At 39.4% G+C, this 24556-nt stretch overlaps 2 protein-coding genes across 2 annotated transcripts; one reads left to right on the top strand and one right to left on the bottom strand.

The window, feature by feature from the left end:
- Positions 1 to 11017: 11017 nt before the first annotated feature.
- Positions 11018 to 18587, bottom strand: LOC112558613 (major facilitator superfamily domain-containing protein 6-like). The gene is given in 7 exon segments (XM_025229164.1): positions 11018 to 13546; positions 14009 to 14188; positions 14492 to 14756; positions 15152 to 15319; positions 15321 to 16387; positions 16769 to 16938; positions 18447 to 18587. Coding segments are annotated over 6 exon segments (1902 nt in total). The 5' UTR covers positions 16878 to 16938; positions 18447 to 18587; the 3' UTR covers positions 11018 to 13433.
- Positions 18588 to 18722: 135 nt separating this feature from the next.
- LOC112558616 (ER membrane protein complex subunit 7-like) lies at positions 18723 to 24413 on the top strand. Its single transcript, XM_025229167.1, has 4 exons — positions 18723 to 18964; positions 20111 to 20369; positions 21021 to 21101; positions 21361 to 24413. Exons 1-4 carry the CDS (start codon positions 18747 to 18749, stop codon positions 21487 to 21489), a joined length of 687 nt encoding a protein of 228 aa, XP_025084952.1. The 5' UTR covers positions 18723 to 18746; the 3' UTR covers positions 21490 to 24413.
- The last annotated feature ends 143 nt before the right edge of the window (positions 24414 to 24556 follow it).

Below are 24556 nucleotides of genomic sequence, written 5' to 3'. Positions count from 1 at the left end.
AAATGTTTGCTGACTTAATTCCGAGATACATGAGGCATAATCTTTAACTGGTTTTAATTTAAAATTTTTTCATTCCTTTTCCTGCTTATCTATGTTTGAGCACTATTAATTTCGTATTTCTACATATTGCTCTTTTATTACATTTTCACTCTTTCTCCCTCCTTCTCTCCCCCTCCCCAAATCTTTCATCCGATTTTCTTCTTCTTTTTCTCAAAACCTTAACGAGACGCGTATTTGTATTATTAGTATTTTAGCATTCATCTAAGACGCCACAATGATTTCATTCTAAATATTAGGCAACCAGACACAACATAAAAGCTTTGAATGTATACAACCATAGCGCTTGTCGCGTCCCCCCCAAGCCTCGCCAGAAGCACGCGCACGCCGTCACGCAACACGCACACACTCGCGGAGCAGTTTACGACTACCTTCTTCGAAACCCTGCACGGCACAAACCACGACAAAGACAAGAAAACTAACAAGCACATGTTTACTGACGTAACCGCATACACATACACCCCACCCACGAAAACGGATCACAAAAAGAAAAAAAAAAAAAAAAAAAAAAAAATACCCCCACGATACTTCAAAATGAATACTATAAAAACCAGGACTGCTCCGGCAAAATTTACAAATAAAGAATACCACTATACAGCCAGTCAAGTGTTCGCTCACGTGTTCATTTATCAGCAGTAAACACAGTCTTCTTCCCTCACTGGGCACCCTCCTCTCGCGTCCACGACGATGTAGCCCCTTGTTCACGTGACCCCTGTTCCGTCCTACCCTGTGCTCACTAAGTGCGCCACCCGCGCAGATCGATCACTACCGTGTTCCACGCCATGAGAACTGAGGTACAGGGTGCTGGTTACACAATGGCGAGAATCAACGACGAGAACAATAGATGTCTGTTCGAATACCATAAGATGCGAAATACGAACGTTTGAAAAATATGACGAATGCAACAGATAAAAGCTTATAGAAAAAAAAAACAGCTCCAAATAACATGCACTCTTCCACAACTGCACAGTTTCTAAGACATTTTCTACACACGTATGCATGTGCCGTACAGCGCCGGTCTTAAAGCGACCAAATATTTAATAAAAACACGTGCGCAATGCGCTCGACCCAATAAAAACACATTCAACCGACACAAGCTTACACTTCAAAACAAAAAATAAAAACATCGTGACTAGTTATAAACATATAAGATATAAAATATAAAATAACCCATTCCACTCCACCCCACTAAGGCCCCATATACTGAATCGTGTAGACTCAAAAAAAAATACTTACTAACCCATCGGCTTTATGGTACCCGGACGTCAGGCTCCTCCACAACGGAACGCAGAACTCTCGTGGAAACGCGGACAACTTCCAAGGGAACAAAACGACCTGGTTACACAGGCGCAGGCCTACACTGACCAATGGCCCCTCCCCGTCCTTTCAGCACAACACGCTCCTCTCTCCATCACCAGTCAGACTTGCAGAACGTATCTCTGGGGGTCACTTCTTTCGCAGGCTTACCAATCTCAGCGCCCAGACACACCATCCACACGCTCTGAACGTGCTTTCACGCCAAAACTGGAAGGAGAGGGGCCACCATTGCCCCCCAGAGCTCCACGCCAGCACACACTCAAACCGACGTCACGTTTCGTAGTCAAGAGAGAGACACGCTAAGACGGTCAAGATGAAGCCTTGAATTCCCCTGCACTGTACAAAACAAAACAGCCGTCACCTCGGTTCTAGCTGCCTTATGAACAGGAGCTCCCCCGCCGCGACAAATGCCAAATCGTGACACTCGCACATCCCCCAAGACAAACAGCGAGTTAAACCCATCGCGTGTCAAGATACAGAGGGAGCAAAACAGTCAAACAGTCAAAAATTACAGTTCAAAACACCAATACTAAACCCACAACACGGGAACACTGGTGCTAGCACACCCTAAAGAACTCGACAAGAGAAATAAAAACTTCGCTAAACCTTACATAACTGACATCTTCATCCTTTCTACTGTTGAAGGGCAACGGCCTAAAAGTATCAGCGGCGGAGAGAGACCTGCTCGAATCGCATCTACATTTTCTCTCGCATGCTTTATCCTAGGATAGCCAAGCTGCATCGCCCCATTAGCAGCCACACTACTTCAAAACTCAGAAATTCCCCCTTAGAGAAACAAGTCGAAGCCGAGTGCATAACTAACCAATCTGGAATGCACGAGGCGAGGCCTCATACAGTCTCACATTCACACAATTCACTATGGACATCTAAAGAAAACTTCAGCAGACCTAGACGAAACAGTTACAGGCATTGAAAAAAAAAAACCAGATCATCCGCTAAAACCGTGATACTATCCTAACACCAATCCTAACGAACCTCTCCATCCAACGCCTCCCTTCGAGGGAGTTCACGAACTCCCCCCTGAGGTGTCGGGCGCGCTGCTTGTCGCACGCTAGCAAAGCACGCCGCACGTATTGAAACGCGGCCAAAAAATCAGTCAGTATCCGTTAGCAGTATCGTGGCCGACGATGTCACCCGTCGGTGTCGTGCCCATTTTCGAAACTATGCAGCCATTAGCGAATGGGACCGACGACCTGCTTGTGTACAACTCCTTGCCTGCCTGTGTACTTGGCAGAGAGAAGGACCTCCTGTGTTAAAGGATACGACCCTGTTGCTCGAGTCCGCGGCCGTCTTTAGAGCCCTTCTAATGCTGCCGCAAACTTTCGTCTGTGCTTTGCAGCAGCTAACTCAATGGGCATGGAATTCCAGCTTTATGAAGCCTTTTCAGTTCTGCGTTCTCCATCTGCATGCAGTTTTCACCTGCCGCACGTCTCCGTCATGTCCCTCTGATACCGCACGTATATCTTTTCCTTCCTTCGTCCGCATGATCCTATAATCACTCTTCAATGATCGAAACGCCGCTCGACTCGCCGATAGTCGCACTCCGCTAGTATGCAAGGTACCCACCGCGTTGTCGTTATGCATAGGGGCACCCTGTTCCTGTGCTTAATATTGGGTCGAATAAGGTCAGCCTGACACAAAGTTAGTCGCGCACGGTGTCCCACTGCATAACTCTACATTAGGTCACTGCTCGAATACAAAAGAAGACCCACAACCTGCCAGCTGTTCCACTCCTCACCTCCTATCACCCCCCGGAGCCGAGGATCTACTCCCCAGGGCGACTTTGTCTCGAACTTTGGGGAGTTCGCACTCGCCCTTAGTGGCCCATTTACCGCAATGAAACAGCCTTGTTTTTCTGCTTTTGGTCTCGGGGAACGGGCTCCTCGCCTTCCTGCTGCTCGTCTTTTGAGGACGATTGTGGGTTGCGCATGCTCTCTCGCCCATTCGCCTCTGAAATGTTAGCCAAAACAGCCGCGTCATCCACGATCTTTGGTCCCTCTCCGATGACTCTAGATCCACTGTTACACTGTAACAGTTTCTCCTCAGTATTAAGTCTTTTAACTTCGAATGCTGCCTTGCTGCTAATCCTCCACCTTGCCATCGTACAACGCGAATTCTACCGGTATATTGGAAAGTGTCCCTTCCTTCCGCCGCACGCTCGCATTTAGTCGTAGACTCAGCAGTTAGCAACACCTCTCCATGAGACGCTTTAGATTATTGTAGTCTCGCATCACCTATCGCTGAGCAAAACACCTCGCGGCCTTCCTCAGCCAGACGCCCTCTGATTGCCCAGTGCTGAGATCCTTGTTGAGTTTGCCCAGCGCTCAAACCTAAAACTAGTCTCTGCTCCTCCTTTGTCGTGATTTTCAGACGTTACCCACATCTCTGGATCCTGGCGCATCCTCCTTCAGCCGCGCTTCTAGGCGCGGGCATCTCCACATGTGGGGTGTTCCTCGAGACGAATTCTCTCTCTCTCTAGTTCCTTCGTCTTCTCTGCAACGCTGCAACTCAACCTGATAGGCCATCTCCCTACCTAGCGAGTACCTTTCCAGCTGGTCGTGGGACTCCCGATCCAGCGAGGTAGCACTCTACGCTCAGGTGATCATCGCTTCTGCGTCACTGTTGGGGGGGTCGATTGGAATCGAACATTCACCGCCGCCCACTGCGAGCGCGTGCGCAGTGCCACCGCTCCTCTACGTCGACCATGATGTCTTAACAATAAGACAAAACACGCAACGCGCCTCGCGGGAAAAAAAAAAAAAAATATCCAACTCAAGTACTACAGGGCAACAACCGCGGTTGTGACGCGTAGATCCCTCCACCGCCCGGAAGGCACTACTCGATCACTCACACCACTGCGCACCAACTGCGTAGCTAATCACGAACACAACAAGGACGGTACGAAACGAGACACAGACAACATTCCGTCTGATGAACTAGGGTGGGGTGAATCATAAACCGCATCTCCGAACAAGTCGTCGCGTCATCCACCCCCAGCTCGCCAGAAGCCGCGCACCAGCCTCACACAGCCGCCAGACACGCACAGACACTCGCGCCGGAGGCATGTCTACGAATACCTCGAAACCCGTGCACGCACCAAAACCACGACAAAGACAAGAAAACGATACAAGCACACTGTTTACTGACAAGTAAACACGCATACACATACACCCACACACACACACAGAAAAAACGATCAAAAAAAAAAAAAAAAAAAAAAAAAATACCCCCACGAGTACTCGTCAAAATGAATATATAAAAACAGGGGACTGCCTCGCAAAGAGGTTACAAAAAATACCACTGCGATACAGCCCAGTCAAGTGATTCGCTCACAGTGTTCAATAATCAGCAGACACACAGTCTTCTCACTCTCCTCAGTGCCACCCCTCCCTCCTCGTTACAGTACGAGAGTGGGTAGGCCGTTGTCACGTGAACCCACTGCTCGCCGTCCTAACCCTGGCTAGCTCCAACTAAGGCTGGCCGCACACCCGCGCAGCGATGTCACGTGTTCACAACGCCGTGAGAATGATGCCCCCCCCCCCGTTGGTACAGGGTGGACTGGTTGACACAATGTGCGATGGACGTCAACGACGAAGAACACATAGAGTCTTGTCGAATACGATGAAGATGCGAAATACGTAGACGTTGAAAAATATGCACGAACATGCAGAACGATAAAGCCTGTAGAGGAAAAAAAAACAGTTCCTCCAATAACAGGCAGCTCTTCCACAACTGCACAGTTCTAAGCACATTTCTAGCACACGTATCAGCATAGTGACCGTTACAGCGCCGGTCCTAAAGCGTACAAATCCATTTAATAAAACACGGGTGCGCGCCACATGCGCTGCGACCCGGCCAATACAAAAAGCCATTCTAACCGACACAAGTCTTACACTCCAAACAAAAAAATAAAAAACAATCGTGAACATAGTCATTAAACATTATAAAGATATAACATATAAAGATCAACCCATTCACACTCCAATCCCCAACTAAGGGCCCCATAGACTGGAAACGTGTAGAACTCAAAGAAAATATACTCTACTAACCCAAATCGGCTTGTGATGGTACCGACGGTCAGCTGCCCTCCACAACGGGAAACGGCAGAAACTCTCCCGTGGGAATCCGCGGACACTTTCCAAGGGAAACTCACGACCTGGGTAACACGGCGCAGCCTACACTGCCCAAATGGGCCTGGCTCCCGCCGTCCTTTCAGGCACAACACGCTCCTCTCTCCATCGAGCCCAGGTCAGAACTGCCAACGAGGGACGCTGCTCTCTGGGGTCACTTCCTGTCGCCCAGGGCTGTGACCAATCGTCAGCGCCCACGACACCCAGCCCCATGCCAAGCGCGCGTGAACGCTTTTCACGCCAAAACCTTGGACAGGGAAGGAGGGCCCGACCAGTGCACCCCAGAGCTCCACCGCAGCACACAGCACTCAAGCCGACGTCACGTGTCGTAGCAAGAGCGTGACGTAAGACACGGCTACGGTCAGAGGGTGAAGGCCTTGACCTTTCCCCTGCACACTGTACAAAAAACAGCCGTCAACCGTCGTCTGCTGTGAGCTGCCTTACTGAACAGGAGCGTCCCCCGGCGCTGACAGAAAGGCCCAAATCGTGACACGCGACAGCGCTCTCATATTAGTATTTTACAGAACTAATTTGTGAATCTGTGTTTAATTTTTTGTTTGGTTTTGAGAACAGCAAAGCTTCATACTAACCTGACGTCAATAACGGCCATAACTTATTTGAGATCTTCGAGCACATGCTGATAGGGTTTTGCCAAATCAGTAAACTAATTCTTGACTTCTTTTGCAAAACCCTAAAGAGAACTGCTCTGCTCAAAAGCTCATACCTCGCAAAATATTTTTTGCTCATATTCTAGAAATCAGTACCTTTAATTAATTATGTTAATTTCATTATTATGAAAACATTTCTGCATTTAGGTGAGCATTTAGCAACCCATTTCCTACCAAAAGAAAATCCTTCATGTTCTTTATCACGTCGACTTACCTGGTCGGAACACCAGTACCAAAGTGAGGCCAGAGTGGCTCTTGCCAGGACCCCGGGCCATGGGAGATCAGAGTTCAAGGGGTCACGGAAGAGGTGAAAAGCGTCATGGCGAGGCTTGCCGCACGTGCTGTTGCTAGTCGTAGCGTTAGCGAGCACAGAAGGAACCGCCTCCATATACTTGAAGTACAGAGCTTCCAGACCACCAACCTTTGCGTACGCTAGGAAGAGACACAGGAGGACAAGATAGCACTTTGTTTTTAAAGCTTTCTGAGAAGGATTAATAAAATTCCCAGACAGATCAACTTACCCATGGAAGCAAGGAACACAGCTCCACCAAGCATGACAACTGTTTGGAATGTATCAGTGAACACTACAGCCGCCAAGCCACCTGCAAGAGAATGACATCGTAGTTATCGTAGGATTCTATGAATTATAATACAAATTGTTCTCTGCTTCTTACACCCAGTGTAACCCATTTGATACTTTCACGAGCAAATAGGTGCAAGTTCCTGGTTAGCTTCGTGTTTTCCCACTAATGCCGCATTTTAGCATATTCGATGAGGTGAACATTAAGCGGAATGGTTGGCCGAGCAAAGGAGATGGTTAAGTGACGCATACTATCTGTAAATGTTGTCATCAGCCTCAAAACTAGACACTAACCCATAATAACCCATTCTAACCCTAACGCATACCCCAGGAATAATTAGGAAGTTCCAGATGTACACTTTTTGATCGAACAAGCTAGTGAAAAAATTATGAAAACTCATAAAAAAACTTTGATGTGTATTAAACACGCACACACATTGTACATATACAAACAAAATATAAATATAAACAGAATCAAAACCATAACTTAAATAAAAAGAAAAAATCCTGTTTGTTACTGTTCTAAAGATGCTTTATAAAAACGGAGTAACAAGTTGTTCAGTTCTCTAGTTATCGGCAAGTCGTTCACCTCAATAGGACAAAGAAAGTCGTGCCCATGGGGAGGGTGGTGGGAAAGTAACTCCTGTTGCAAGTTTTCTTTTTTGCCCAAGACCTCTCACCTGCAGTGTGTAGAGGGCAGTGACGATGAGCAGAGGAATCATCGACAGTAAATGTCAGCCTGTGGCCTGTTGTATGAAATCCTCCCGCGTATACGTCAACCTGTCAATCATAACAATTGGGTTCTCAAAGTGCGGATTGATTAGAATACTGTATCCCAACCCTGAGGGTACGGTTCGATTCTCGTGTGGAACAATGACATTCCAGACTCAGCCGTCGGAATAGAATAACCTAACTCGATACAGGATTGGCGGAGATAAGGCAGCAAGGGAGAGGGATGGGAGCCACCTCACAAAAGCTGGCTCCGAGAACTTTAACCCAGAGATCGAGAAGGTTAGGACAACTTTTACCTTCACTTTTTACCTCACAATGTGCGTGCACGCTACCTGTGCAGGTGGATCAGACAAAACAACTTTGTTTAATTCTTGATGCTCTCTGACCACCTGTAAATCTGTTTTTATGTTTGTTGTTGTTTGTTTGTTTGTTGTTTGTTTGTTTGTTGTTTTTTTGTCGGTGAGACAGGATCTGATATGGGGTAATCATTGATCAGTCAATGGAAGGACAGAGGTGTGACTAAATACACAATGAAGCAAGAGAAAGGAGATGGAGATGAAAGTGACCCGCACGAAGGATAGAAGAAAGAATAAAGAGGGAGTGTGAAATAAAAAGTATACTTACTGATATTTTTGTCAGGACGTAGAGAGCAAGAGCACAGAGCTGAGATAATCTCATTCTGTAACCTCCAACCTGCGGCCGAGATACTAGGGATAGTAAACACTGGATACAACACACTCAGAGCGTTTTCTGACGCAGAACATTTTCGTAGACATTATATAAAAATTCGAAACGGATGCACACCTGTTATTCTTTTACGCCGTACAATACATCACAAAATTATAAATATACAAATATAATGAAATATACAAATATAATGAAAAAAATTGCAAAAATCAATTCTCATTTCCAGCCTCAAAATCTTTATTCAGAATTTATCGAAGGAGAGGAATTAAAAAAAAAAATTAAGTTAAATTTCTACTTTGAAGTTTTTTTTAAAGCAATTTACTTTACCTGCGCCTTAAGATAAATAGGTAGAAAAACCCATCCCAGCAGCAAAAGAAGCAAAACTGCCTGCACACAGACACACAAACACACCACTGTGATGCATTTTATAATCATGATGTCTGAATTGTACATTTATGTGATTAGATTCTTTCTATCAGGGAGGATGTTAACTCACCGGCCCTGACTTCGGGGACGCACAAACGAAAACTGACCCCGAGCTCGAAGTTGGCCACGGCGATTCCAGAGGCAGCACCACTTCCCGCCAGACCCACGAAATGCTCGCTGCCGATGTTGCTAGCGAAGAGAGAGGCTCCGATCTTGAGTGAGATTCCATGATGAGGACACAGACCACGACAGCGAGAATAGAGTAGATAAAAGCTTAATGTGCTGAGTTCTAATTCGATTTACTTTTGAAAATGTATCGTGTATTATACCTACATGAGAACAACAAAAGGGACAAACTCACACACATACATACACTCATCACACACACACATACACACACACATCACACACGTACACTCACACACACAAACACACACGTACACACTCATCTCACACACACGTACACACACGCTGCAGCAGCAGTGACAACTCTGGTCACATCAGAACTCAGCTTGTAATCACTTACAGGGATCCAGTGCATTGTTCTTCCTGCCAAAAAGTATCCTTGAACGCTCTCTCTATTTTTCCTGCGCATTGACTGCAGACATAATCAGTATCATCAATATTTTCTTCCATCATTAACTTGCTGTCTTTCTCATACAGCAATCACAAAAAGCTTTTTTTTTTTAAATTAAAAGTGATAACGTCTACTGGGGAAGATCTAGCTCTCTCTCACACACAATGTACACGCATTTTGTAACTTTACAAATATATGTATGCATGAGTGTATACAAAGGACATCCTTTCCACTAATAGATGTGCAAGGTAGGTGGAGAGAAAAAAGGTCAAGGCACGAATTAAATTGCGAGGAACGTGTCCGTGATGAAGCCACTACACATACTGAAGAAATATGGATAAAATGTGAGGTCATCTCCGGCAAATGTATAATTATTTATTAATTGTTTTAACAAGATATTCGATTTTATATTAAATATACATTACATTGTTTTAGTCCAATGTCATAGTTGACCTCGTCTTCGGAAGGTTTTTACATTCGTGAATTATCTATTTGTCTACGTCACCTTGAATGCATTTTACTTTCAGTCTGCAGTGCACACAGAATGAAGTCGATCACCCTAGCTTCTAGGTCAAGGTTTACGACAGAGGTGTCAGATAATTTGAACTATAGGTTGACTATACTGTGCTGACTTCAACAACTGTATCCAGCTATTTGCAGCAGCTTTCTCAATCGTCACCTCCACTGTTTCAACAACTGCTGTTACTACTCCGCCAGCATTGTACACAAGGACAAATTGGAGGTATAAAGCTGGTATTTCAAATATCTTGGTCAGCTCAGGACTTTATGTGATTAGATAACAGCAACAATGGCAGAAAACAACATACAAAGGCACGTGTACAGCAGACAGCCTCCATACCAAACCAAATCTTTGCAAGTTTGATAATCCTCATTATCCTGCAGAGCTGGACTGGTCACCTTCAGAAAAAGACTGAAGCCTTTCAGATGAGGTGCTTTCGGAGATTCCTCCACAGCTGGTAAGAGGAACAGGCAACTCAGAAACTGGGCCAAAACATTCTTGAACGAAACTGTCACCTGTTTCGTTTTTTACGACCACTTAAGGCAAAGGACTCAAAACAGAACTCCTGTGAGTTTATTTCTAATTCAATGACCCCTTCATTTGTTTTACCCATGATGTAGACATCTTCTGTGATGAAATATATTTACTGCAACAAAGTGAGGACTTCCTTCTGCTTCTTTATTTTTTAACATCAAGAAGTATGCTTCCAAAAATAATAAACTCACTTATTGTGATGGGAACTAAAACAGACAAACAGTGAGCACACAATGGCACCGCCAGTACTTACCACAAGGCCCACAGTGACAACGAAAACGAAATAAACTCCAATTACAGTGTAGTCAATCCAGCTGTTCAGCCCATATTCCATTGTAGCGTTTTTCTTGTTTAAGCAATAACACAATTATCACTGTTTTCAAAGCAGGTCAGGTGCAAAGAAGCCCAGAATCTCTAGATTTACTGTCAATCAGGTAAAGATGATTTAGTGAAGGAGTGCTTCATTTTACTAATGACTGTTAATGTACTAGCTTATGACAGTATTTCTCTCAACTGCATTTGGATGATGTGTTTCTTCACAGATGCTGATAACAAAATACTCTTTAGTGCAAAAAAAAAAATGTTATCAGTGAGAATGATAAAAGCAATCTGTCTTGGTCTGTCCTTACTTGAAACTGGAGCAGATTTTGAAACCGACTGCACTAAGTTAGATGTCTTTAACATGTCACTTCTTGGCATACGATTACACCTCTTGTCAGAAGGTATATTCACATCATAATTACTTCATCATGTACAACTCAAAATGAGTAAAGCAAAAAATTTTTTATTATGCACACACACACAATTCATATTACACATTTCCTCACCCAGCATGATGCTAAATGTATGCGGAAGGAAGACACTTCAGAAGCAGACACACAGTAAATGCAAGTTCACAATCTATACTTCTGTAAATAAATTTCAATATTTAAAAATCTTAAAATTTGTTTTCACCAGAAACCGTGTACATGAATGTCAAAATGGCAAATACATGTTTACTCCTAATTCAGGACTGTACCCCCAAAACTCCATGGCTTGATGAAGTCATAGTACCAGCTATAAAGATAATTATGACTTTCAGAAGAAAATAAAATAAAATAGACATATAGTAATATGCAAATCCCTCTCATGTTAATATCATTCACAAAAGAAAAATATATTGACAGCAAAATCCATCATAGCAATACTGTAATTTTACATCCCGATTATTTAATGAACTTGAGTCTTGACAGATTATCAGTTTCAGGCACGCAATAGTACAGTGTAGATGCCAGTCACTTATGATGACAACTACATCCTGTTGGTAATGGCTGTAAATGGTTAAGTGAGACAAAAGCTGAAGTTAAAGCTGGAAAAATTACTTTATAGAATTATTTGCGGATTGACACAAGTGATAGAGAAAGCAAATAAATTATTTCAACTATCATAATTGTTGCATTCAATAAAAATGACATGGAATGTTATGCTGCTGCTGTTAACATATTATCAGTGAACACTTACATAGCACATCTTTTAAAACGTATAGTTTAAAAACTAAACTCTAAATATAAATTTTAAATGTCAAAATGCCCACGAAAACAAAGAGACTGGAATAATTCGTAAAATGTTTTACAAACTCTACTGAAGTTTTTTGGCAAATCATCAATAAAAAAAGCAAAATAATTCACTGCACTTTTGAAAACGACAACAATAATTAGATTTTAGAAAAGGAAAGCTATTCAGCAAATACATCTTCATTGTAAGGCATAGTCACAAACAGCATATACATAAGACAGCACAACCACCACAATTTGACTGGCTTGTTTAAAAAGGCTTTTTTTATATTTTTCACACAATCCGGAAATAACATGTCATTAAAGCATACCTCAGCATGAAATCAAAAGTGCTGCAATAAAGTTTGGTACCAATAAACAACTCTAGATATAAGCTATTGTTGACTGTCATTCTGGTTTCAGAGTGGTTTATAAAATAAAAGTATAAAAAATCACACAAAACTTTCTGAGAACATCCTAGCCCAGCATAATTATTTCTCACACATTACTACTGCAATAAACTTGGCCACGACAATCAAATGCCAATGATGAGGGTGGTATGGGAAAACTATCTAGAGACACAATGAGTTATACAGTTAATAGGGCAAATATGTAATTGTTACCCTAACCCTTGGCAAAGAACAATGAAAAAAATATATCAAAACAAAAACCTACTAAATTCTTCAATGTGATATCCCCAGCAACTGTACTGTAGAAGTCTTCAGCACAGCCTTCTTCGTCACCTATATGCACATCATGAAACAGGAACATAAAAGAATAAATCAGCAAGTTTTTCAAAGACAAATTTGTAGAAATACTCATGTATAGAAGTAAAGAAAGTACATGCTATCGTTTCCTTCTGGTTGTTCTCACTTCTTACCTCCAAGTGTATTATCATACTGAAAACATTATGGCATTTTCTCCACTCCACTCATTTGACACATTATAGCAGAATAGCATTCCACCTTGCGCTGATTTAAGTTACGAGTAGTTTGCATAAACCAGCATTATTCTTGTATGCTCTGTGGTCATTCTGTGCAGCAGCTTACCAAGCCATGATAAACCTGCAGTGACAATTGTACGAAGATGCGTATGCAATCAGTAATCAGTAATAGCTAAGAAAGTTTTTATTTGGAATGGTGGTGCAGACTGATTTGACAATGCACAGACACAAAATGGAAGGCCTCACCATCAAACCATTGAAACTATCCTCTATTGTTAGTCCTAGACAGTAAGAGTGTGTCATGTTCACTTTCAGATGGGTTACAAACTTTGTGCAGCAAGATGAACGACTTATCACTATGTTATAACAATATACACTATCATCCATGTCATGCTTTATGTGTTTCATATGATGGAACACTATCTTCTTTAGATACAGGTTTTTATTTTGAGTTTTATTCATATCTTTCAATGATTGTTGTAATTTTAGTATTTGCAGCAAATTTCTGACTAGATATAAAGCTGGTCTGTGTATAATCATTTCTTATTAATGTCCAACCCTGTCCTTCCCTTTTGTCAAGTGATTTTTGACAAAGCCTATTACTTCATTCTAAAAACAAAAGAAAGAAATGAATTTCTCTGGAATGTGATTAAAATGCTGTTTTTACAATAAAACACACCAAGAACAGCAGCATCACAGATCAACATCTTCATGCCCTGACTGCCCTGTTGGTCATGTCAGCTTCTGTACCATCGTCAGGTGTTTCCGGAGAAAGTTTCAGGAGAAGATGTTGATTGCCTTCCTCACTATTTACTCCTACACCTGAAAAACATGAATACAGGCAGATAAATAAATAATATTAAAAAAAAAAAGATAGATTTAATTTGTTTCATAAGCAGCTGCTACTCAGCCTAAAGTTGGTTATACGACACATGAAAGCCATTTATAATTGAAATCCTTCATCCTCAGCACTAAGTCACTATGAGGGATTCTCTACTAGTTATATGAGGGAAGCCACAGATATGAAGCTAATGGTGGCTTCCACAACTATTATTACAATCTGTGCAAGACTTATCTAGCAGTTTTAGCTCAGTTGGGAAAACAGCCCACAGGGGAGCCCGACAGCCAACTTCTGAGAAGTTTTTTTTAAATTTTGCAATAATTTATTGTCAACAATTATGCAATAAAACAATTCTTCTTTATGCTGTCTTTAATTTCGTTAGACTGTTAAAATGAACATACTTATTTTGTATGCAAAACCCAAATGGCTATGGCATACTATACCTTTGTCCTCATTTGCATGCGACATTGCCTTTCTTTTCTTTTCAGCCTGGAGTAGGAAATAATTCACCAAAAAGTAGACCTTAAGAAAGACAAGAGTGGCAATAGCATATGCCCGAAATGTCCATCTTTCTCCAATGTGATCGAAAAGAACACCAGTCATCAAGCCTCCTATTCCTTTTCCTGTTAAAAACATTAAAAAGCAGCTGGAACAAAGGCTGTGTAATATATACTTTCCAAAAAAAAAAGACAAAAAGAGAAGGCAACTAACAAATGTTCCTTTCATCACAGAAGAAAGTTTCCAAAAAAAAATGCAAATATACTAATCCATATCAAAATTACTAAATACTCTGTTGTGCAGTAATACCAAGTACAATTTTAGGTATAAAAATCTGTACTCTCCATAACCGTGAGCAGAAACAAGAACTGCATACCTTAAGCCCACTCACCTACCCACCCACTATCCAACTAACCAATCTATCTCACCAATTCCAAAGTGGATCCCTCCGACAAGACCTTGAACTGTGGCCTGCATTCCTGAAGGTGCCAGAATGTTGGCATAATTTGCTGCAGATGCCCACATAAGACCAAAGGTGATGCTGTGGAGAGGCTCAATTATCAGTACAAACCATGGATTGATAAGCAGTGAATAACCAAGTAGGCGGATTGTCAGTGCAGCCATGGCGATGTACAGACAGGAGACTGGGCCAAGGTGCTTAATAACATGGCCAGATCCTAAAAACACTGGGACCTGGCAATAATAACAAAGTTGCTGCAAATGTCTGCATGGTTAGAAGTAAAACTGCAAGTTAAATTCCTAAAGTTAGATAATATCTTTTGGAAACAGAAAACTATTGCAATAAGAATAAACAAGGCCATTAACTTAACCTAAATATATAGTTTTCATGAATCATAATCACAAATAAAACTTGGCAACAAAACTGATTAAAAAAAACTTACACATGAAACATTCCACATAAATGGTCAGTATAAATACTGTATGGTTATATTTTCATATCTAATATTAGCATTTATAGGTTTAATTTTATTTGGTTAGCTGCGATAGGCTCTGCCTATGATTTAGCATTCTTAAATTATCAGCCACAGCAACAAATAAGTAAATGAAGTAACAAATTATAGAATTACCTCAAATAAGCAGTTAACCACAAGACTCAAGCCAAAAATCAAAGGGGTAGCTCCAAGATCAAGCAAATACCAGAAAAGAAATCCTTCTATGGTGCCATTTATCATGCCAAAATGCAGAACCACAGACAAAAATGCTAGAACTTTCCCTTTTTTTAAAACGGTCAAAAGTATTCCAGAAGATGTTTCCACATTGCACGTCTTCGAAGTCCATGTAGAAAGCTATAACAGCTGCAATAAGACAAAGCACTGCAAAGATGTAGAAGAGAATTTTGTAGTCAATCACATTTCCTTGACTGGACATGAAGTACATGACAAAAGTTGACGTGATGGCAAACAGTGCAAAGCCAACTGTGCCCCACATTCTCTGTTTTCCAAACTTGTGCCCTTTATCTTTCAGTGTTTTAAAGGCAGTTGCATCAGCCAGTGAAAAGATAGGCGCAAAGACTATGTTTGCAAACAGGTACACCAGAAACAGTAACCAAAAGGTTGTATCAAATTCCTTTTTGTGAGAGATGCACACGTTAATATTCTTACATGTGATCTGACAATCCAAAGCAACAGGCTCACTGCAGAAAACCTGCCAAAAATGTTGACTCTGATATATGAGAGCCTTCAAGTCATAGTCTCTGCAATGAATATCTCCAGCATCAATTCTGTCTCTTTCAATATCCACAGTTAGAATGTGTGACAGGTTTGCAAGGCCAAATGTTACAGGCAGATCTCCAATGCGTGTCCCAGTGCAAGATTTGATGAACTCCTCTGAGCTATTTGTGAAACACATCTCAAATGTCTTTTCATTTATACTGTTTCCCAGCATGCATTTAACTTCACATTCCAGCAAGGATCCAATTCCATCCCTGGTTGTATTACTTAGTACGCGATCAGCAAAAGTCAAAAGACTGACAGGACAGTTGTTACTCTCATTGGATGCAGATGATGTTAGACATGAACGAAAATAAGAGTCCTGGATGTTACACTCTAGCTTTGTTGTGGCTACAGCTGGAGGGACTCTCCTGGATGGAATGGCTAAGATCAGCAAATAGAAAACTGCAGTTAAGATTGATGCGAGAATCAGGGCAAGCTTATGCTTCTGCCATTTGTCAGTGAACAAGCCAATGACAGGTCTGACGAAAAATCCAACAAAGGGCATCACACCATAAAGAACTCCTGCCTCACTGGGTGTTAGACCCAACTGCTTCACGTATATTGTGAAAAATGGGAGAAGTGATCCCACAGCTGCAACATTAATAAAACAGACTGATTCATAACCATCAAGAAAAGGAAATCAGATTCTTTTATTTAAAAACCTATTTTGCACAAAATGGCAAGTTTTATTGCTTATAATTAAAACATATTACATATTATGATAGGCAAAAATGTGATCTTTTCTGCAACTCAAACTAAAATTAATCGTCTGTTTGATAGAAAACAAACTGAGGTTTATTTTGACATCACATTAACCATTGCAAATCTCCAGCAAAGCAGCCTGTTTATATCAGAGTATGTATGTAGGAATAATGGGTTGCACGAAAGAAAGCTAGCAATTACTTCTGCAAAGCATACACAAGGAGCCAAAACACTTTGGCATAGTCAATACCAATATTTGTAGATGTTTACCTGCAAGTAATATGAAGTAAAAACCCTTGACAGGTAACAGATTTTGGTTTATATGACAACATTGCCTTCTACTCCCCAGACCACTGACATTCTCCGTTGTGCTTTCCATGATGATTGTTGGCTTTCTAGTTCAAGTTTCTCAAGAAAGTATCTAAGTGAAGATCTGATACCTGCAAAAATCACAAAAAGACAACTTTTTTTTGCATGTGATTCTGAAGATGCTATGACTTATCTGGGAGGAGTAACTCAATGGCTAAAGCATTGTCCAAGTTTCGTCACCTTGAATATTGAGAATTGCGAGTCATGGGTTTAAATCCTGGTTCCGACACACCTTTTGCTGGATGTCTCACCTGTTTACAGGGCCAGCTGTCTTTGGTTTTCTCAAGGTAATTTTCTTCCACCTTGTGTATGAGTTCATAGGTGTATGTGTGAGTGTTAAAAATAATGTGCATTTGATGCCCATGTAGTGTGTGCTAGTGCTTCTTTGTGTATGTCTATTTGCATCTTTATATACAGCAGCTTGTTCCCACCTTTGGTGGAGAAAGGTTCTTAATAAATAAACAGTATCATTATGTATATTCCTTGTATATGCCCACTTGCATCATTGTGAAAAGCAATCTGTGATCACCTTTAGTGGAGGAAGGTTCTCTATAAATAAACAGTATAATTGCCATCTTCTATTCATCAAACTTATTTAGTGATTTTTGTTTAGGCTTTTGGCCTCTAATAAATCAAAAGATCTGTTGATTTATTTTACTTAAGCATATCAGAACATCTATTGTATTGACTATGATTAAAGGACAGCTTAATAAAAAGCATTTTGCTCAATCTGTTTGATTATCTAAACCAGAATCCATACATTTACAATCTCTGTATGATCTAGTGTTAAGATCCCAACAGCCAAGTCACATTTTTAACATTCCAGCAAATGCCATTGCACTACCTTGTCCTGAATATAAGAAGAACATCTATTCAAAATATTTAAGCCCAGTATGTTGGCTGCTCCCCCCCCCCCCCCCAATGATTTGGTTTCATTAGAATGTTAAATCTGAAAAAGAGAGCAAATAGGCCATTTCACGAGATGCATGCCTTCTAACATCTACTTTCTCTGTGTATAATAACGTGAAAACTGCAACACCAGGGTAAAACATCTCTGGGCCGCTTGACTGTAAACACTGCGAAGAAAGCACATGACGTCACTTTTAACCTTTTGTTCTCTCAGGTCAATGTTTGATGAGATGCATGTTTCAAACGAAGTGCAAATTGAGGGTTGATTCTTCCAATTTTAGTATTTTGGATGAAATCGTGACAACTGATGGATTACTTGAGAGGCCGATGAAAATGCACTAAGGATTTTTGTTTTCATTTGTGTCTCTGTTTCAGCAGTGTGTAACAGAGCTAAAAGTCTGACTGGACTTGTCATTTTTTTCCCGCTTCTTTTTCTCGGCTGTCGAAAAATCTTCACATATAGTACGACGTATACTTATTTTATTACAAGGTGAATTAGTGAAGAAAATGCAGTTTATAATACTAATTGTGTTATCTGTCTTGTGGAGGGAACATATGTTGTTCGCTCCAGAAAATATCAAATGCACGTGGATAACTTGCTTACAAACAAATATATTGTAATTTTATCCCATGATGATAAAGTCAAATATTTGCCAAAACAACTACATACTAGGTTTTTATCTTCTGCATCCTTCAGGTAACATTTACAAAATCCAGTCACCCTTATAAACAGTACATAGTACATACAGCGTGACACGGCATCGTCAATGCACCATAAACAAAGTAGGGCTCCTTGTGACGTTAACAAAACTATCTTGCTAATTTCTTAGTCAAAATTACTCAAATAATATCTTAAATTATAAAATACTTTCTTAAATTGTTTTTGTTAACATAAAAGTATTGAAAACCTCATGAAAATAGTCATCTCTTTTTTAATGTTATGTCAGAACGATCATCGTCGGTTTTCAATATGGAGGAGAACGTCATGCAGCAGTTTTTTCACTTTGTCCTGTGTTTTTTTGTCTTTAATCTTCAGCAATTTGGTAATACTACAGAGATAGTAGACACATCAGATGAATCAAACTTCAAAATAGAAGGCAGAATTTATGTATCTTCTTCGAAGGACAAAGATTGGGTATCGAACACCAGAGTACTGGTCGATGGAGGAAAATACAGAGGATTTATTCGGTAAGGTTGCACACAGAAAGCTGACCATATGTAGTAATGTGCGAGATAGGAAAGCATTTTGACTAGAAAAAAATTTATCTGTCAGGTCTGGAATTAGTCAAGTTGATAAAGGACGATAAGATTGTATAAAACGTAAATTAGCGCATACACACGTGACAAGGCTAAGTAAAGTTAAGCAGTACAGTAAATATGGAACGTACATACATAGTAGATCTTTTTCTCATTGGTCTTTAAAGTTTCTTCCTCCAGAAGATGTTTCATTTTCATCTCCTTTATTTTTACTTAATCTTACTCATTCAAGCTTTTCAGTGTGCTCATGAAATCACTACACCATTACAAGATAGAAAAAAGTTGTATTTGGAGTAATATTATTATTATTTTAGCCACTGCACCGCTAATCACCCTAATAAGAAATAACATTAGAAACACTAGCCAACATGCTAATAGTATGATTTTGTTCCCATCAACAAATTTGAAGAGTAAAGCATAGGCTTGATCACACACACACACACAGTTTAAGTTTCCTCCATACAAAGGATACAAAGGATAAAAATCTCACTGCATTTAATGTCATAGTTCTTTTAGTTTTATTGCTATGACCTATCTGAAACCCAAACTATAAACTATGTTTTGACCGTACTTTATTTTTATAATTGAAGGTATATCGAAGTATCGTATAGAGATTGCTGATGATCTGTGCTACGTATTAGAGGATGTTGTGCAGTCAAATACTTCAGAATTCAGACCTACTGTGTTCAGTTAGTTTGCTTCTTTTATAGCTTAGTTTCTAGCTCATTCCTTTTTTTTATATTCGTTAATGTTTCAAATTAGAGCATAAACATAAAATGTACAAGGAGTATGCTGAGGGATAGCTCCTTCATGAGCATGATCATATGCTATATAAATCTTATGTTTTATTATTATTATTAGAATGTTTTGTATGTCTTTGGTTAACTTTTCAATTTGGATGACTGTTAATTGCTATGGTATCACTATTTTGCTTTCTTCATCATAGTTAACTGTCTGTTTGTTTGCAGGTTTTTTCTCTTTTTTCCCATTCTACCATGGTTGTTATTATTATTGTTGCTCTGTGCAGGCTAGATTAATAGATTCTCATAGAAATCTTTTTTTTTGTTTCCTTTCCAGAAATGATGGAAGCTTTTCAGTTGATGGTCTGCCTTCAGGGTCATTTCTAGTAGAGGTGGCTAACCCCACTTACCTGTTTGAAAATCTGCGGGTGGACATTACCTCCAAAGGCAAAATAAGGGCACGCAAAGTCAGTCTGCTGCAGCCAACAAAACTGCAGACAGTGCAGTATCCACTAGAGTTCAGAGAACGAGGAAAGGCAAGCTATTTCCAGCAGCGTGAGCAGTGGAGATTAACAGACTTCCTATTCAATCCAATGGTATTTAATTTTGTACAGAGTTTACAAGCAGAAATCTTTGAAAGAATATGACTTAAATTTTAATGGTGGGAACATTTTTGAAATTACTGAAATGAGTGGAAGATACTGTTTTCCTAATGTGAGGGATGTTTATGCTTCTAGGCCTATAGAGGACAGATGATGCTATTCACTCACATTAGGTAAAACAGTATGCCCCTCAGCTCCATTTTTATGGTCCTCCCTCCACACCTTCAAAATTGGTCCTCTTGATGATCCTATTAGGGTTAGGGAAAAGAAAAAAGTCACATCAGGTGAACAGGGAAGTTGCTTCAGTAAGGTGATGCTCTTCTCAGCCAAAAACTGCAGGATTCTCAGGGCACTGTGAGCTGGTGCATTGTTGCGGTGAAGCAGCCACGATTTGTCCAGCCACAACTCTTGCCTCTCCTCATGCACTGAGAAAAGCAAATGCCACAGAAATTTCTTTATAGACTTGATGATTGATCAAGATATTATGTTAGATGATAACACAATCTGTGTAAACCTCTTTTGACCCATATCTCACAACACACCCCAGTCCAATTACTTTTCAGACAGATCTTGTGTATACATCAGTAAATGATTTTTAAATGTAATGATGTACTCTGATTGTTAGGAATATTTTTATCATGTAAGGTGCTGACAATGGTGCTACCTCTGCTTCTCATAATGGTGTTGCCCAAAATGATGAATGCTGCAGACCCAGAGACAAGAAAGGTAAGTAAAAATAGTTGTTTAATATATCTTATGTGTTGGCCCCTAAGAGCTGGTCAGGTAGTTGTTAGTATATGTTCGTATATTTTACCATTAGGAAAACTTTAAACTGCATATGCATGTCAATGCGCATATGTGTGTGTAATAGAGGGCATGAAAGAAAAGTGAGGACATTTTTCACACATTTTTATCCTTTCTAATAATTTTGCTTATTTTTGTTGTGTATTAATCGTTAAAAATTTGGTTTCTTCGTCTGTTTTAGGAAATGCAACAACAAATGAATGTACTTAACTCCAAACCAAACATGCCAGACATGTCAGAGATGATCACCAACTTTTTCTCAGGAGGGAAAAAGCCTGTGAAAGCAAAGTCATCATCAAAAAGAAAGTAGTGTTACTTGTGATCTACACTTTATTTTTCAGACAACTATAAATTGTCAGGTATTTTGCCTTGTGTTTTCCATCACTAATATATTGATCTGAGAAAAGGTGAATGTTGAGAGTCAGCACTTGAACGTATTATTTCAGATCCTTGTAATGTTATAAGCAGTAGATTGTGAAGAATTTTGAAGGTAGAAATGCTGCCTAAACTTTTTAGTCATCTTGAAGACATAGTTTCTGTGAAGTTTCATATGTAGCTCACAGATTTCATTATTATATGAACTCTTTCCTTTGACCTTTCTTGACTGATTTAGTGTTTATTTTGTTTATTTGCTCTAATTTCCTTTAGTCTTTGTTTTGTGCACTGTGTTTATTAGACTGCTATATTTATGTAATTTTTTCCACTTAAATATCCTTTTCTGTTGGAATACTGTTAAGGTGAAAATATACTCCAGAACATTTTTTTAAAAGATTTTCAAAAACATTTTGTGACAGAATAATCAAATATAAAATAACTATCCATTGAAAATAAGTTTTTAAGTTACAATTAAAATTTTGACTATCTTTGATTTAAAAAAAAAGATAGTACTGTGTGTTCCAAATAACTTTCAGACAGTACCAAAAATAATAGATAATTGATTTTAGTGTCTTTGGAAGGTACAAACTATTATCTAAATTTCGAAAAATGCTACTTTTGATATCTTTGAAAGTCTTGGAGATATGTTTGGTCGAAGTGGTAACCCCCCAAAATTGCACCTGACAAAACGAAAACTCTTCTTTGAAAAGCAAATTATATCCAAAATGATATCAACAAGCAAATGCTTGTAATTGTAGATATTATTTGTGTGTGAGGAGTCTACAAAATTTCATTACTGTAAAAAAATGCCATCATAGTTTTTCTAATTCATTTAAATGTAAATTTGGTGAAGGTAAGTGTGAAAAATTAATTTAATATCAAGACATTCTTTTTCAACAAAAATGCATTTGAACCATATGTATTATATATCAAAGTATCAAAATCTGTTATCTGTTATCAAACTCGACCATGGCATCCCAAAACCGCTATTTTCTGGGCTACACAGAAAAAAAAATCATTGTTAGAATATGAAGACAAAGCTTTGGTGTCAGTTAGGAAGCCTTTTTTGCATCATATCAACTATTTAGGCTTTCTGCTAAAGTACTGGTATTTCCCCCCCCCCCCCCCCACTCTGGAACTTTAAAGAATCCATTTGCATGTAGAAGAGTGGTGCTCAGAAGTTTTTTTTAAGATGTATTGTTTGATTTGTTGTTAAGGTATGGTTCCTTGTTTTTAAACTATGGTGATAATTGTTGCTTTCCTTTTATGTTTGTATCGCGCTCTCAAAATCCGAAATAAAGAAAAATAATGTGTCATGTAGTTGTCTTTTGAATGCTTTCTAGATTTTTTTTTATTTGCTTCCCTTTGCCCCATTAACTTCTTTTATCTAAGGAGTCTTTTGTTTGTAGCCCTGACATTCTTCCTTTTCTCTTGTCATCATACTGAGTTCATAAAGATTTCTTGGTCAGCAGTTTGTTACCTTGTCACTTTTTTTACTCATTTATTGCATATAGATGCCTTGTGTTTTTAATTGTATCATAAAAATTTATTGTAGATTTGTAAATGTGACAACAATTTGTTTACAAGTATTATTTTGTGCACCCAGTTAGAAGTAATCTTGCTATGGCGTTCATTTGTTACAGTGATTATTGTACATTGTATTTTAAGTCAAGCCAAGTGATAAAGCAGTTATGTTTGCCTTTGAGCAATGATTGTATGTCTGAAGAGTTTTGGAACATGATTCACACAACATATAAGGTAATGGAGCAGGGGAGGAAAGTAGTGCACTTAAAGTGATACAAAGAAGAAGAATATAAATATTGATGATAAAGAAGATCAACAACCAAATGCAGGAGGGTGGGGAGTGGGTGAGTAAGAACATATTTTTAGAATGAAAGAAAAAAGAAAGTTGACTATCACATATGGCATGTAATCAGATCACATGAACAAAAACATTTTTAAAAAATGAAAAAAAAAAGTGCCAGAAGGAGGTACACCTGCAGCAGACCAGAGCAGGAGAGCTTTGAAGATATGAATATGATGATATGTACTTGCTTGGTTCAAGAGAGAGTGGTTAGGATGAATTGGCGCTGTAAATTCTGAATGCATGTTGTTGCATAACTAATTTGGAAATGTGTTTTTTGACCTAAGGAGTATGTGAAATGAAAGATTCAATATGGGCATTGAAAATTTTGGTGGGGTTAACCAATGTTTCTGCAAAATGTTCAAGTACTTCGCAAAACAGACGTGTCCATGGTGTGAATAGCAGTGAACTTTGTGTTTAAAATATGAGTGTTGATGATTGGTTGAATTTTTATATTAATATCTGTTTTTTTTTTAATTATAACAACACTGGGCAAAGAGTAGGGACTTTGCAGTCATTTAGTGAAATAAATATGTTGTTTACTTTGTGAAAGCTGTAAAGAATGGATGAATGAAGACAAGAAGTTTTAAATCTGTTGTTTTTGTTAATAGTTCATAAGTACTTTATGAAACAAACTTTTGCACACTTTGGAAGTGATTGCGTTTGGACTCTCACTTATTGCAAAATTTATCTTCCAATCTTTTTCTGAGGTCGATGCAGCTAGAATGTTAAGGCAGCTTCAAGTTTGGTCTTGACGTTCAGCTGTGAGGGTGAGCATCAGCACCAAGAAAGATCATCTGATGGGCTTAAAAGACCTAAAGTGGTCTCACTTTTATTGCAGTGTAGTGAGATGCAAGTGCTGCTTGAGACCTCAAAAAACACCATCAAGTTCATTACCAACATTGTTAACCTGGAGTGATCTTATTCATTTGTATCAGCTTGTTTATTCCAGCGAAGTTTATTGTGATCAATTAAAAGAACAAAGTGGGAGACATTCCCTGTTTCTTTGGTATATGGCTGTCTTTGAAAATGTTCTGAATAAGTTGGACATTTGTTAACTGTCTATACATCTGACCCAGCTAGTCTCTTTCTTTCACTCACTGTTGTTGCAGGCAGACAAACAGGCATACCTGTTTGC

The sequence above is a fragment of the Pomacea canaliculata genome, linkage group LG3, assembly GCF_003073045.1.
Source record: "Pomacea canaliculata isolate SZHN2017 linkage group LG3, ASM307304v1, whole genome shotgun sequence".
Lineage (NCBI taxonomy): Eukaryota > Metazoa > Mollusca > Gastropoda > Architaenioglossa > Ampullariidae > Pomacea > Pomacea canaliculata.
The sequence above is the reverse complement of the archived record's forward strand: the minus strand, read 5'-3'. Positions and strand labels throughout refer to the sequence as shown.

Excerpts from the sequence above, each read along its gene's own strand:
- LOC112558616 (XM_025229167.1), top strand. The coding sequence starts at position 18,747 with ATGGAGGAGAACGTCATGCAGCAGTTTTTTCACTTTGTCCTGTGTTTT. Across the intron at positions 20,370-21,020 it reads ACTTCCTATTCAATCCAATG|GTGCTGACAATGGTGCTACC; the intron begins GTATTTAATTTT and ends TTATCATGTAAG. Across the intron at positions 21,102-21,360 it reads CAGACCCAGAGACAAGAAAG|GAAATGCAACAACAAATGAA; the intron begins GTAAGTAAAAAT and ends CGTCTGTTTTAG.